At 33.3% G+C, this 16,342-nt stretch overlaps 1 protein-coding gene across 3 annotated transcripts in view; it reads right to left on the minus strand.

Annotated features, from left to right (window-relative positions):
• Positions 1-16,342, minus strand: part of LOC145239830 (uncharacterized) — a 110,441-nt gene that overhangs the window by 22,124 nt on the left and 71,975 nt on the right. For all 3 annotated transcript variants that reach the window (XM_080103368.1, XM_080103369.1, XM_080103367.1), the window contains exon 2: positions 15,769-16,097. In XM_080103368.1, coding sequence (XP_079959494.1) covers positions 15,769-16,009 — 241 coding nt within the window. In that variant the 5' untranslated portion in view covers positions 16,010-16,097. The remainder of the gene's footprint in view (positions 1-15,768; positions 16,098-16,342) is intronic.

Here is a 16,342-nt window from a genome sequence, read left to right on the forward strand (position 1 = left end):
TCTACTAATTCGCACTTTTTATTTTAAGATTCAAATATTAATAACTACATTTTATTTCAGTATTTAACTTATGTATTTCTGTTGTATTAAATGCTAGCTTTTTTCTTTTTTTTTTTTTTTTTTTTTTTTTTTTTTTCCTCGTCCATAAATGTTTATTTATCTACCGAGTTGATTGCAAAAATAGATTACCTAATTGTACTCATTTTTAGTTCGTGAGAGGGGAATCTATCACCATACTTTCCCTTAAACACGTCCGTTGGACTTTTATTAAGTACAATACTTAATAGTTTTTTTTTTTTTTTTTTTTTTTAATGGAGAGTAGAAAACGCATTGTGGATGCGTTATCGGCAGCTCCTGTTACTCTCGCTTCTTCTTATTTGTCCCTCAGTCCTCATTTTTTAAATGAGTGATTTTTCTGACAAAGGGAGAAGAAAAAGCTGTTTTCTAGGTTGGCAGTATTTTTGCGTGAACAGTTGGCAGAGTTGGTGGAAATTTTCTGTTTCTATGTCTATCCTTGTAGCCATGTCACTAGTAAGGGTGCTGGAGGTAAACGTTTTGTCTGGGCTGACGTTATCCGCCTGATAGTCAGGGACCCGAACCTTGGATTAACCACTAAGGAGGCTGTCCTATCAGCAGGTGCAAAGTACTGGGGCTGCTGTATTGCCATTTGGTGAATGGAATCTGGACCATGCAGTAGCTTCTGGTGGGGCCTCTCGATGCCATACTAGTGGGTAATTGTTACGGCTTTACCTTATCATGTGGTACAAAAAAAAAAATTCTTCGTTTCTTTTTCTCTCTTAGTTTCCCCTCTCTGTCCTGCTCTAAGTAAATCTGTCGACCTAGTCCACAAATTCCAAAATTTCATCATGACAAGTTTCAAGAAAAAATACACGATTAAACCCGGTTCTCCAACTTCCAACGTAGACCCCTACTACCATGTCTCCTTCTCCAACATCAGGGGTCTACGTTCTAACCTTCCAGAGGTTGAAACCCAATTACAGGAGACTAAACCAGACCTTTTATTTTTAAGTGAAACTGGCATTGGACAGGCTATTTCCCTAGATGAGTTTGCAATTACAGGATACTCTAACTTAACTTCTAAATCTGACCCCCAAGATCGCCATGGGCATGGAATATGTGCCTATATTAAAGATAGCTTTCCATGTGGGAGGGACATCTCCAGGGAAGATCCTAACTTACCCTATATGTGCTTCCGGGTTGCTTTAGCTCACACTACTGCATTTATATTTACTCTCTATCGCCCCCACAACAGCGGAGTTACTATCTTTCAAAGCATATCTGAGAAAATTGACCAAGTCCTTTCTACTTATCCTTCAGCTAACATTCACGTATGTGGAGACTTCAATGTTCACAACGTCGAATGGTTGACCCACTCAAACAAGACCGATGATGAGGGGAGGTTCTGTCATGATTTCTCCATTGCCTATGACCTCACTCAGATTGTTCAGGAACCTACCCGTGTGCCCGATAATGACGGCCAGTATGCGAGCCTACTAGACCTTTTTCTCACAACTTGCCCTGAACTATGTTCAGTTTCTGTTCTGTCGCCTCTTGGATCTTCCGACCACTCTGTTGTATCAATTAAGATAAAAATGAAATGTAATAAGTCCCCAGACGTACCTCTTCATCGTACAGTGTATCGATACACTAAGGCTGACTGGGATAGCTTCCGTACATTTATATCTGATCTACCTCTGCATTCCATGTTTAAAAAGGATGTGTCCTCTATAGTATTAGACCTAACTGAATGGTTAATTGTAGGTATTGACCATTTCATACCCTCTAAAAAGTTTCAGCAAAAACCTAACAGCCAGCCATGGTTCTCTCCAGAATGTGCTGCTGCCATTGCGCACAGAAATCACTTTTTCCACTGCTTCAAACGTAATAGATGTATGGAAACTAAAGCCGTTTTCAGGACTGCCAGCAACCATTGTAAGAAAGTAATAAGGAACGCAAGAGAGTTGTATGCTCAATCTGTTAAGTCCAAAGTAGCTGAGCAGCGGCTTGGTTCCCACCAGTTTTGGCAAATAGCAAACAGAATCCTGAACAGAAACGTGTGCTCCATCCCAACTATTATCAATGGACCTGAGGTAATCTCGTCAGCATCAGACAAAGCCAAACTCTTTGTCAAGAACTTTGCAGCTAATTCTACCCTTTGCGACCAAGACCGCCAACCCCCAATATTTCCTCTTGTATCAGAAAACACGCTATGTGATATACGTATATCTGTACGTGATGTTGCCAAGCTAATCAAAAACCTTGATTCCAGTAAAGCAACTGGCCCTGATGGTATTCCAATCATAGTACTCAAAAAACTTCAACCTGAACTAGCGCCCATACTTACAAAACTGTTTAAACGTTGTCTTAAGGAGAATAGTTTCCCATCTCCCTGGAAAATCTCATCAGTATGCCCTGTATTTAAGAACTCAGGTGATCGCTCATCCCCCTCTCAGTACAGGCCAATAAGTCTCCTGTGCGTCATGAGTAAGTTGCTAGAATCTGTATTAAATACAGAAGTAATCAACCATCTCAACAAAAATAACCTTCTTAGTGACACTCAATATGGTTTCCGTTCTGCTAGATCTACAGCAGATGTCCTTACAGTTATATCGCATAGGATTAGCAAATCTCTCGACGGTGGCAATCTTTCTAGGGCAATTGCTCTTGACATATCTAAAGCCTTTGATAGGGTATGGCATAAAGGTTTACTTCATAAGATCGCTAGCTATGGTATAGCTGGAAAAGTCTTCTCAATTATTAAATCATTTCTTTCTGATAGGTTTATAAGAGTAGTAGTTGAGGGGCAAAAATCAGAAGCTCACAGTATTAATGCCGGTGTCCCTCAGGGATCCATCCTGGGCCCAACTCTTTTCCTGATCTACATTAATGATCTTCCAAATCATATCCTTACATCATTTGTAGACATTTATGCTGACGACACTACCATTTATGGTACCACATCTAAGACAGTAAACGAGCATGTTCTCTCCAATTCTCTCTCCTCTGATCTTGAGCACGTAGTACAATGGGGAAAGGAGTGGCTGGTTACTTTTAATGCATCTAAAACCAAGCTTCTCTCTTTACATCATCAACATTCTAATCCACATTTGTCATCAATTGAAATGAATGGCTCTCGTCTTCAGGAGGCCTCAAGTTTTGACAAGCTTCTGGGCTTGACCATTACTCCTGATCTTAAATGGAACACGTATATCAAATCTGTTGCCAAGGCCGCTGGAAAAATGGTGGGATCTTTCTATCGATCCAGTAGATATCTCACTGCTGATGCTATTCTCTATCTATATAAGAGCCAGGTACGTCCAAGGATGGAATACTGTTGCCACATCTGGGCAGGAGCTGCTAGAAAGGACTTGTCCTGCCTTGATAGAGTTCAAAATAGACTTCGTAGCCTCGTAGGAGATGTCCTTTTCTCCTCCTTGCAACCTCTATCTCACAGAAGAGATGTTGCGAGTTTGTCTCTAATGTATCGTTATTTTCATGGAAAGTGTTCAACTGAGCTTCAATCTATGGTCCCCCCTCGCCAAACTTTCACAAGAAACACTCGTCTAGCTGTAAACACTATCAATAATTTCCCCCACTCTTTATCTGTGCCTAAACCTAAACGTAGATTCCATGAACAAAGCTTCTTTCTTAGAACTGCACGCCTGTGGAATTGTCTTCCGTTTTCCTGCTTTCCGGCTGACTACAATATGGTTTTGTTCAAGTCTAAAATAAATAAGTTCTTGATGAGCCGTTCCATATAAGTTATTAAATTTACCAAATTTTCATTACTAATGATTACTATATTGACCAACTTCTACTGTACACTCTTTAACCCTTATCCTTGAGTGGCCTCTGGGCCTTGATAATGTGGTGATGTCTTTGTAAAAAAAACAAAAAAAAAAAAAAAAACATATTACATCGTCATTACAATTGTACATGTCTGTCTACGTTTCTTTCATTTTACAATTTGTCCGACGTAGTAAACAATTAAAAAAAGAGAAGTGGATCCTTTCGGCGGCTTCGTAGCTCTTTTTTTTTTTTTTTTTTTTTTCCATTAGTCCTAACATTCCATGATCGATGTTTCTTACAAAGAGAGAAGAAGTTGCGTTTTCCGGGTCGGAATCTATCCGTATAATACTTATAGTTGGTTATAATTTTTGACCTTGAAGTGGTATTTTCGTTTTAGCTCCTTATATTAAATGACTTCGTGCCTTGTCTGGAGTGACTTCCATAAAAAAAATATATTAGCGTCCTTATTTCTTCAGTATGAATGTGAGCGACTCATATTTGTAGTTTGATAGAATATTTACACAGAGAGACAATTCCAAGAAACGTTTCCCCAAAAATGTATATTAATTATTCGTTTTATTTTCATACGCATTAACGCTCATTTTTCTAAATCGTAAGCGACACCTTGCTTTTCCAAATAGCCATAGAAACGAATTGGTTAAAGACCAGCGAATTATTTAGATTTAACTGAACAATTTTCTTATCGTTTCTATTAATTATGTCGCTTACGCTTCTTGCGCCGAGTATTTTCGGTTAATACTTACATTTCTTAGCTTTCCGATTAAAATCTATTTCAGCCCTGATAATTATTTTGCATGACTTGAATTTTGCCATTTTCACTTTGTTATTTCAAGTTCCGTAAATATGTATATGAATAAGACAGTAGATGTATGGGTGTGCGTAAATATGTAACCGATAAACTCTTAAACTAATAGTCACATAATATTGAAATTAATAGAAAATACGAGTAATAATCATACATCAAAGCTGTTTTATAAGATTTTTTTTGTTGTTTTTTTTTTTAAATCACAATTATAAAATATAATAGCAAATGTTTATGCATGTACGTAGGCGTGTGAAATACCAAAAATACGATTCACTTTTTACGGAGTATAAATTTTACAATGGATACACCCTCTGCAATGGTACCTGCACAGGGAGCCTATTGCGGATTGATATTTGCGCAATTCCTCAACCCACATTTCTCCTGAATTAGCATTGTTTGAGTCCAGTGGCAAGGAGAAGTCCGTAAAGATTGGAAGTAATGCCGGAATAAAAAGAGAGCGCTTCTAGATGCAATACTGGTCACCCATTTAGTGTTAACCAGAACTTCGGTGATCTAACATCATTATGACATATGGTTATTTACTGCTAATCCAAATGGTTTATGCTTTAAATTCTTTATATCTTCAAATAAAAAAATAAAAAACTATTGAAAAATGTTGAAAAAACTGTATAGTTTAGAAAAAGAAAAAAAAATTACCGGGCAACGCCGGACAGAGACAGCTAATTGTTACTAAATCTTATCTTTATTTAATTATCATTCTCACCCTTCATAAGGTGATAAAATATTTTAAAATATGATGTTGTAGACAGACAGACACCCGGGTGTCGTTCATCATCAAAATAGCCTCTTCCATAAAGTTTAAATTTAGAACTTGCTGTTTGTTCAGCGTTTCTTCCTCTGAGTCATGAAACGGGTAATTCGCAGGTGTAAGATGGACTTGTATCTCTTATAATCGTTTAACCACTCAAGTTTCTGCACTTGGCACAACCTGACCTTTTCAAAATATTGATAAAAATACGAGTAACACAAACCTTATTCAGATTCTATTTTTATTCATTTCAATTGTTATCTGATCTAGAGATTGCCCTTTTTTTTCTTTTTTTCTTTTTGGAAAGTTTACTTTTCCGCTACTATCTAACCGGTATAATATTTTGAATCGACTAACTTTCGGAATAGTGGCTAAAGTTTAGTTACTAGTTCTGTCTGACTTTCAAAACTGTGAGAGGGTAAAATAACACATTTATTTTTGTCTTGTCTCATTTTTGCAGATTTCTTTTTTTTTTCTGCAAATATTTTGTTTTCTGGCCAATAGACATAACTAATCGCTAAAATTTGGCACCCATTTTGGGGGCTAACCCTTTTAATGTAACCGTAATATATCATTTCTATATCAGAGACAAGACCTGCTCTTTCTGTGACACTTTATAGATTCTCAACGAGGGTCTAGATTGTTGAAATTGCCATCAGGTTCCTCATTGTGGTAATTTAATTGTTAAGATAATTTAGATCAGGGATGGCCCAAACCAGACACATTTGTCCTCTATTTCTTTTTACAAACATAGCCAGTTTGGAGGTTAAAATAGTATTATTCTATAGCTTTCAGGATTTATAGAAAACAGAATGACGTTAGAAAATCCTCCAAGAAGATGACATGGTTAATACTAGATTTATTCTAGAATGTGTGTGTGAGTGAGTGAGTGAGTGAGTGAGTGAGTGAGTGAGAGAGAGAGAGAGAGAGAGAGCTAGCTATTACCTTCCCGTTTTTTTTTTAAACATCATTGTTATTTCCAAATCAGACATCTAATTTTATTATAAATCTTTGCTATATCGCAGTATTTTTAAAAATATTAATATATTAAAAAATAAATTTTAATTATTTTTGAGTAAAATATAAAAAATTAACATAAAATCGTATAAAAATTGCGTTGTCATGACCTTTGATTAAGATTCTTTCATTTTTTTTACTAGGTTATTATAAAAATTTGTGCAGGAACATTAATAAGAATGTATTTTAATAAAATACGTTAAAACGTATAAAATAAAATACGCATCTAGTGCGCTTGAAAGCCAAATCATAAAGCAATATTAGGAAAATAAACAAATATTTTACTTGTTTGAAATTTATAACATATTTCGGAGCTACACTATCCTCAGTATGTTATTTGCTTTCTTTCTTTTTTCTTTCTTGCCATATTGTAAAATTGGATAAAGAAAAGGCTGTTTGTAAAGAGCCGCACGTTGTATCTCAGTGGTTGTATTTTGAAATGTTGGAAGAGTGCGGAGACTTTTCTTTCCCCAACTTTACAAGATGGCAAGAAAGAAGAAAAAGAAAAAAAAGCAAACATACTGAGGATGGAGTGTAGCTCCGAAATATATTACTTTGTGATTTGGCTTTCAAGCGCACTAGATGCGTATGTTGTTTTATTCAAATTATATATTACATGTTTTTTTCGGAGAGGTCTCCAAACGAAAAAAGTTAGAATTCAAAAATGTGGTGCGATTATGACGCGAAAATAATATTTTTGAACGAATTATTTCTGCTGGAATTCAAAAGGTCTGATATGTTTATGAAATCAATATCTTTTTATTGATGTTATGTATGAAGTTTTGCTGAAAATGTAGTGTTAATTATAAGCCAGGATCTACATTCAAATTGTATTCTGTTAGTATAATTTTACTGATTAAAGGAGGTCGGTTGTAGTGTTGGAAATATTCTTAACAAGACTTTTTAAGGCAATTTGCATAAGTGGCTTTATACAAATTAGTCACTATTACTTGAATATAGTTTATATAGAAATACAAAAAAAACTTGAAAAAAAAGAATTTACTGAAAGGACGTGAAGAGCTCAAAAGAAATGAAAACACTTCTAATTTTCTTCAACAAAAAGAATATCTCCAGAACAACCGTTTTGGAAATTACCAAACTTCAAACTGACATGATTATTACCCTTTATTGTATTTGTAATTATAATTGAATATAATTTGTTTTTGGATGCAATAACGTGTTGATTTTTAATTGCCTTTGTCCAAAAACCCAAGGTTGTTCTGCTACAAAAGATTGGTCTTTTCTATAAAAAGAAAAAGGTGTTAGAAATAAAGCAAGAAAATTTTTAACAGTAGAACCAGTTACGTTGTTTAATTGGGTTAGAGTTTATAAGGAGTGCTGATTCACGTAATCTTCACCGAAATGTATTTAAAATGGATTTAATGAACTTTGCTTGTTGAGAATTAAAAGAATGATTATGTTTTAATGCATGAAAGAATAATGTATTATTTTTTATATTTTTTATGTTCACCAAATGTTTTCGTTTTTTCCAGTTTAGTTTCACCAACATATATCTGATGAATATGATTGAATAGGACAATATATATACCTTCATTAGATGTGAGGATTTTTTCACAAATGTTTTGTTTTAATATTTGTTTTGCAGTTTGTGATGTTTGTATCGTTGGAATTTTTAGTTTATTTAGAGCGTTGCAAATTATTATATTTAGGGTGAATTTTATTTGACAATCTTCTTAATATTTTCCATTTATGTGTTGTATCTAAGATTTTGATAAACTCATTGCAAGATTTACATATACATTTTTTTTTTGTTGTGCCATTTTTTTTCCTCTTTGTTCCACTTTTACAGAAATTTTGCCGGTGCAATTTTTATTTAAATTTGTTAATATGATCTATATATTTTAGTTTTACTGGTGGTTTAAAATCATTAAATATTCATCACTTTATTGTTAGTACTAGAAGACTGTTTTTCTTTCTACCCATAACCTTAACCAAGACTAAGATCAATAGGCATCTCCTGTCTTTGTGATAATTATCTTTTGTTAACTTCTTACATCAAGTAGCTTTACGCTTTGTCTGGAGCGATTTTCATAAGAAAATAGAAAATTAAGTTAAAAAAAAAAGAAAAAGAATCGTTTACGGAATCGGAAGCTCAGTTCAATCTTTTTAGATTCTGATGCCTTAAAATATTCTGATTTTACCACTTCCCGAGTCCGACTAATTGTCTCAACACTGTTTACAGGCCAATATATTTCTGTATTGTTACAGCTTTCTATGAATTATCGGTATAAAGACACAATTCAAGCAAACCAACTCGCGTACAAAAAATACCTGTTTGTTATGGTTTAAGGATTTATGACTATTTCATTTACCATGTCATAAAATTGAACTATTTAAAGAATAACAAGACGCTTCTATAGATGAAATCAAATTATATACTTTTATACATGAAAACCGTCCTAAAAATAAACAACCGCATTCCTTGTATTCATTTCTTGAGTCATTCATTTTTCTTGGCAAACGTACAACATACTGCATTGAAATAAGCTGAAACAATTACATCAAATGTTCCATAAAAAAGTTAATTGTAGTAGTGGCCATTAAAATAGCTTTTAAAAGTAAAAGAACCCCAGTGTATCTCGTTAAAATGCACATGGGACACTTGTTTGGATAGTGCGTTAATCTAATTATAACAGAAACGTTGATATAGTTCTAGGTTTAAAGAGCGGGATTAAAAAAAAACTTGTGGAGCGAAAAAAAAAGAGAAAATAAGATAATTATAAAATATTCAGAAAAAATGTTATATATATATATATATATATATATATATATATATATATACTAGCAAAAGTACCCGTCGTTGACTGGGTTCAAAAACAGCCTACAGAAAGTGGATTTATTAAAGTATAATAAGTTATGAAAAGGAAGGGTTGTAAAGAGATAGCTTCGAATTTGGGGGTATCAAAACCAAAGCAAAATATGATGAAAGTAAAAATAAAATAGATAAACCCAATAATTTATTATACCATACCTGTTCATACCGAAACACTTATCACAATATTCTGTGGATCTATATTGAACAACCTTGTTAAACTTTGTGACATATTTCCATTCTATGGAGGTCAGGCGCGAACGAACACCCTACAATTTAATTATACCATATTTCTTCAAACTGAAACATAATTATCAAAGTATACTTACGCAAACAGATATGAAAAGTCTTTATTAAAGTTTGTGTCTATTTTCATTCTATGGAGATCAGGCGCGAATGCAGACCCCACAATTTTATTATACCATCCCTATTTAAATTAAAACATACTTATCAAAGTATTCTTATGTACATCTATATCAAAAACACTTGCAACACTTTTTTTAATTTTTGATTTCCATACTTTGTGGACCACGCGCGAACGCAGACCCCACAACTTTAATGAACCACCGTTCTGCCAGATCAAACATACCCATTCCTGTGCCTCGATAATATTCTATCATTATATGTAATCAGTTTTTTAAAATAGTCAACCATATAGGAGCCTATTCGTGACCAGATGCACACACATTCAGCTTTATATATATATATATATATATGCACCAGCGAAACAGTACTGTATGTGGATGACTATATATATATATAACAGTGGCTCTAGGATACATTTTTTTTCAGGTTACGATGTGAAATACGATATTTTTCCAGTCTCTAGTTTTGGTATTTGTTCCGTCTTACGGTGTTATTTCTAATTTTATTTGATTATATACATGTGTAATATATAGTGTCTTTTATCTTGTTACTAATTTTTAATGCCATATCCCTGGGTTTCACTATATATATATATATATATATATATATATATGTAACCAAGTTATGGGGTTGATATGCCGTTGTAGAGAAAGAGCCAAAAGAACGAAAAAATAGGACGATCAAATGACTGTGGTTAGAACAGACAAAGGAAAAAGTATGTCAAGAGATACTTATTGTTGTAACGGTCAGAGTTTGGAGTGAGTTGGCTTTTTATTTTGAAACACAGAATTCGAGATGAAATGACAGGCGGTTGTTTATTTTAGAAAACAAGGTTTGAAAGCTGATGACAGGCAAGTTTTCTTGTTGTAAACATATACAAACTCGTGATGTTTAAAGGGCATTGATGGATATGTATATATTCCTCGAACACAGTAAAAAGAAAAAAGGAGAAGAGAAGGAGAAGAGAGAATTCGATTTTGGCGAATTCAGATGGTGTTAAAGTCGGGCAAAGAGGGCTTTTGACTTAAAACACGTATCTCCAATGGCCGAAAAACTTATCTGAACTCGAGTCACAAGCTACCGTTTTAAAATAGCTACAGCCAACTTCCTTCAAACTCTGAAATATTATTAGACCATTATTATTGTGAATAAACCCAGATTAATTGTTTATTCGTGTGTGGAATCGTTTTTATTTCCTTTTTCACCACACTAAAATCCACGGCTCTCTTATCGGCGATGTTTGCCGGTAAGTGAGTACACAACGACAGGTCCGGAGTATAAAATTTAGACGATCAACTGATAATTCTGTCACTACCCAATACCAGCAACATTAAAACGGCTAAGAATTATCACCGGCAGTGGTCACTGGAAGGACGAAAATAGTGAGCTGCAAACCGCCAGAGTCGGGTCGTTTTCAGGCTGCCGTAATTGGAGTGGAAGAGTTCTGAGGTCGACGATCGTCTCAACCGACCGGCTGAAGGGGGTGACATATATATATATATAAATAATTATAAAACTCTAATGACGTTGTAACGGTGTTGTAACCCAACATCTGGTTTACGACTTCCGGTTGCGCATGAGTACATAAATAATCAACACGACAATAAAACGTATTGTTTTACTGTGTACGTTTTCAGCGTCCAAATTGTTAGGGGGGGGTCGCGTTTAAATTATCCAAATAAACAATTGTTAATACTTTCTGCATTTTTTTTCCATTGTTCATTTCCGTATTACGTTTTACTTATTTTAACGCAATTTTCTTACAAATAAATCTACTTTAACCCGTTGACAACCATAATAGCATTTTACAACGACGATTTACTGACAGCCTTCATTTTTTAAAATTTATTCTCCAGTTTTAATAAACTTTTCTTAAAAAAAACATTCATACATTTTCTTCTACACTACCAATATAAATAAATAACCCCGAAAATGTTTTTTAATTTGCGTTACAAATAAATAATCAATGCGACAATAAAACGTATTGTTTTACTGTATACGTTTTCAGCATCCCAATTGTTTTTTTTTTTCGCGTTTAAATCAAAAGATATCAAAATTTTAATTTAACTTTAAGTATTATGATATCTGTTCAGTGTGCATTTACCTATAAGTATGGCAAACCACTTATAAATCAATGGCTGTAAGTTTTTTTTCCAAAATCAAACAATTATAAACAGAACGACTCATAGAAATCTATCTATATTCTTTTTTCATTTTAATATACTTTCATAGAAATGTTTCTGTTATGTCACAAAAAACGATTCTCTTTACGTCACAAGTGTCACGCTCATACATTAATTCCATAGCTAATATAACATACTGACCCAACGGGTCACGGGTAGTCTAGTATATATATATATATATATATATATATATATATATATATATATATTAAAATATCCTTTAAAAGTAAGTTTGCATATGTTACAAGATAAACCACTTTGTCTTGTATAATGAATTAATCTAATTATTACATTTCCTTCTAAATGTTTGTTTTAAAACTTGGGTAGTTAAAAAAGAAAAGAAAAAGTCTTTAATAAATAAATAAAAAATATGCACATTTGGGATATGTTAAGCTGAAAATACTGTACACTTCGCCTCAAAATACATGCAAAATAATCAACAGAAACCATATGTTCTTTAAAAATTTCAGCAAGCTTACTGACTTGATACATTTTTTTTTAAACTAGAAACTCATATATATATATATATACCTCCCTCCAGTAGGCAACAGAAACTTTAAAGAACTAAAAAAAAACCCTTTTTTTTTTTGTTTGCACGTTTATTGAACTTTTAACAATTTGTATTTTTAAAATTAGTATTCTCCCAACATCAAAGTGTTTTAGGACAAAAAAAAATGCTGCGTAATATATATTACGCAGCATTTTTGATCAAAAATGCTGCGTAATATATTACGCGGCATTTCTGAACCTAAAACACACACATTTTTTTCTCTTATACATATTTCATTAAATAAAATAGACGTTCTTTGTCTATTAATTCTGTTTTTAATCCTTTCCAACTTTTGAATAACGATCTTCACTTCTGGCAGGAACTGACTGATGGCTAATCGGGAGATTAACCATGCATCGCTCCGTAAACTGCTATATTCACCACCTGACTAATCAACATTCCTATCCCTTGACCCAATTTAGGAAGATTTTAGTTGACAACACATCTATATTCGAACAGACCAATAATAAACGAAAACTTTAAGTATAATAAGAATAAAAACTAAAACAAAAGAAGAAACTACTAATAAAATTAACTTTACAGACAGTAGTAACATTCTGAAACGTTTGTAAAGTTATTCAAATAATTACTAAACGAAATATATACACAAGTTATCAGAAAACATTATATAAATTATTCAAAACCAGTTAGGAGAATCTATCCCTGACGATGAATCCAGGATTCGGAATTACAAATATGGCGATTACATCAGAAGTAAAGACCGCTATTCGGAAAGGATCAAAAACAGAATTAATAGACACAAAATTCTATTAATTATATATATATATATCTGGTAGCAATAATGGAATCCAATCTGTGATGTGGATTACTCACAATACAGATTGGATCCTCGCTGCTACCAAAGACCTTCACTTCAGATTTTACCATGCAATTTGGATGTGAAGTTCTATATCTTTTTCATTAACTTCCCTTGCTCTATGGTATTTAAATGCTTAAAAAAACTTTTGTTTTTCCAGGTCTCATTGGCTTTAGCAAATAAGGTGTAAACCATTCTAATTATATGCTAATATTTTCTCCTCTGAAGAGATGGTAGTAATCGAAATCCTATAGGATAAGGAGTTATAATATATCAAATGTATTCTTTGTCTTACATGGAATAATAAAAAATCTTTTGATTTGAAATTCAAACATTTCACGTCATAAATTTTTAATTTTATTGAATGACTAAAATTTGATTTATTTGCCCAATCTTGTATATTGAGCAATTTTTATTTAGATGAGATTGTCCTTATAGAATATTACTGCCAATAATATTTTGTAAGACCTATAATCACAGGTTTCCATACCAGTTGATTTTTAGATAATTTTATTCTGAAGTGTGTTTGTGTATGTGTGTATATATATATATATATATATATATATATATATATGGTGAAATAAAGACGAAACGTTGATGAACACATAATACGGTTTATTCCTTTTCATATATATATATATATATATATATATATATATATATATATATATATATGTGTGTGTGTGTGTTTCATTTTATTTCAGTTGAAATTCTGACATATCAATGGATCTCTTCCTCGAGCTCACACTCAATATACGAGATACACATTCGAATATTCCATTATAGTTCTCATTTATCTCTCAAACGTTGTGTTAGTAAAGAATTTAGGAACATTAATTTATTTAATCCGGTTTATTTAATGCTATTACTATAGGCAACATCACTTGGGGAAAGTGCATTATTTCTTGTATAAATCATATCGTGTAAACCTTATTTGGGCTTCAAATATTAAGTTATTTTAAATGTTTAAAGGATTACTTTTAAGGGGAAGTATCATAATGTGAGGTTGTCTTAACGAACCCTTGTACAGAAGCACTTGAAACACTCGAGGAAACTGTAGTAGACATTCAAGTTCTGCGTGTGTTACCGAACAAAGGTCAGAACATCGGTACCGTTGGTTTCAAATCAAAGGGGGGGGACTATAGTTGCTCACCTATGTCGAACTCTTCAGTATCTTTGTTATATATAATTAGGGTGGTGCAAAAATAATGTTTATATATATGTATGTCAGGTCATGTCATATGCTACTGGTACCATGTAACCCAGTACTACCTGCCTCATGCTCGGGTCACCGGCGACTAAACTGGTTCCCCCACCAGACTTGTTTGGTGAGGAGGGCGGCTAGTCTCCCTGAAGGATTAAAAACAAGACCTTCCAAAGGGCGAATGAACTCTTTTTCTGGGTCAACGGCCAACTAGCACCGTGTATATTTGTGTGTGTGTATATGTGTATTGGGGTAGAGAGGGCTCCCGTAAGCCGTGGTGAAAGCAACCTTTCTAGGAGAAGCAAATCTCTGATTTAAAAAACCATAAAGCGGAAGACCAGTTCCCGCATTAAGCTGGTCTGCAGTTTAATTTGTTGCTGGCTATCTTGCTCTTGCTTGTTGCTGGATCTCAACATTTTGAACCGAGAGAGAGACTTAGCTGCCGTACAAAGCTAAGACTCTTTAACATCATATTTGTATAGATACTCCCTCAGACATTTGGGCTCATGGATTTTAAATGTCCGAGGGAGTGGCACTCGTCTGAATCATCATGTACACATTATATATATATATATATATATATATATATTTGGACGTCAAAAAACGATATTTTTGCACCAACCTAATTATATATATATAATTAAGTTTCGAATAACGGTCTTCATTTCTGATGTAATTGCCATATTTGTAAGTCCGAATCCGTCTGGATTCACCATCAGGGATAGATTCTTCTAACTGGTTCAAAAAACAAAAAATAAGAAATAAAACATTCCAAATTCAGATTTTCAACCTTAAAATCTGATACGTGCGCAGTTTTTTTTTTTTTTTTAATCTACAATCCTTACCCTTCCCACAATATATTTTGCTCAGTTTCAGCTATATATATATATATGTCTTGGAAGCTTTCAACTTTTAAAACTATTAATTTTTTGGTCATTTGTTGGAAAATTATTTTGCTGGTAAGTCAATTTCCTGCAATCGATGAATCACTTGCTTTCATGAATTCACGACAGTTCTAATGTTATTTCAGGCATCATCAGTTGTTCACCATGAAACACTTTTCGGGGATTTAAAAACAAAATAATATGAAATCATAGCTCCCCATAAGTGTTGATTAAACACCACCTGCCTTAAACACCAGAACGAAAATGTTCCGGATATTGGATCTATTTTTTTGTTCTAGAGTAATTAGGCTAACCCATTCATGTTATCAAAACAAAAATGTCTTCCTTACCTGTGTCATGCGTCTATGTCTCAAAAAAAAAAAAAAAACTTATATGAATAAACAAGAAAAATGTTTCGTATTTACAAATTTATGAATGAAAGCGAACTTTGCGAAGCGATAGCGAGCCAGCAAAATCAACGAATGATAAATAAAGTGAACTAAACTTACCGTTCTCTTCTGAAATGAAGTTATCTGGATCGCAAAGCCAAGACGGGTTATCAGAAGAACGACCACATCTCTCCGGTTCTGTCTGGGGATTTGGATAATCATGTGAATACCAGTATGATTTTTTACCCGGTTTAGTCTCCTCAGCCGTAGCTAGACACAACAGGAGAAGAATCAGCAAAGATTGGAAGCTTCCATAATTCAGTAGAAATGTCGATTTGGACAGTAAATACACATGCAACATCTTTTTTTTTATTCAAAAGAATGCACGCAAAAAAGAAGAGAAGGAGGGTGACACTTTCGGTATTCTTTGTATAGTAGCAAAAAGAAACCTGAAAATTGAAAAAAAAAAAAAGTTTTTGAAACATCTTTCAATTTGGTAAAAAATATGTGGAATAATTGTATTAAAGAAAAAAAAATGAAAAAGTATGGAAAAAAGTTACAAAACCTAAGAAAAAAAACAGAAAAAAAGAGAGGAAGGAAGATAAAGAAAAAGAGAAAATAAAAAGGGGAAAAAGAAAAAATAGAATTAAAAAAAAGACTGAAAGTAAAAAAAACAGAAAGAAAGAAAAGAAAG

The sequence above is a fragment of the Euprymna scolopes genome, chromosome 19 (genome assembly GCF_053919585.1).
Source record: "Euprymna scolopes isolate OS-2025 chromosome 19, ASM5391958v1, whole genome shotgun sequence".
NCBI classification, from domain to species: Eukaryota; Metazoa; Mollusca; class Cephalopoda; order Sepiida; family Sepiolidae; genus Euprymna; species Euprymna scolopes.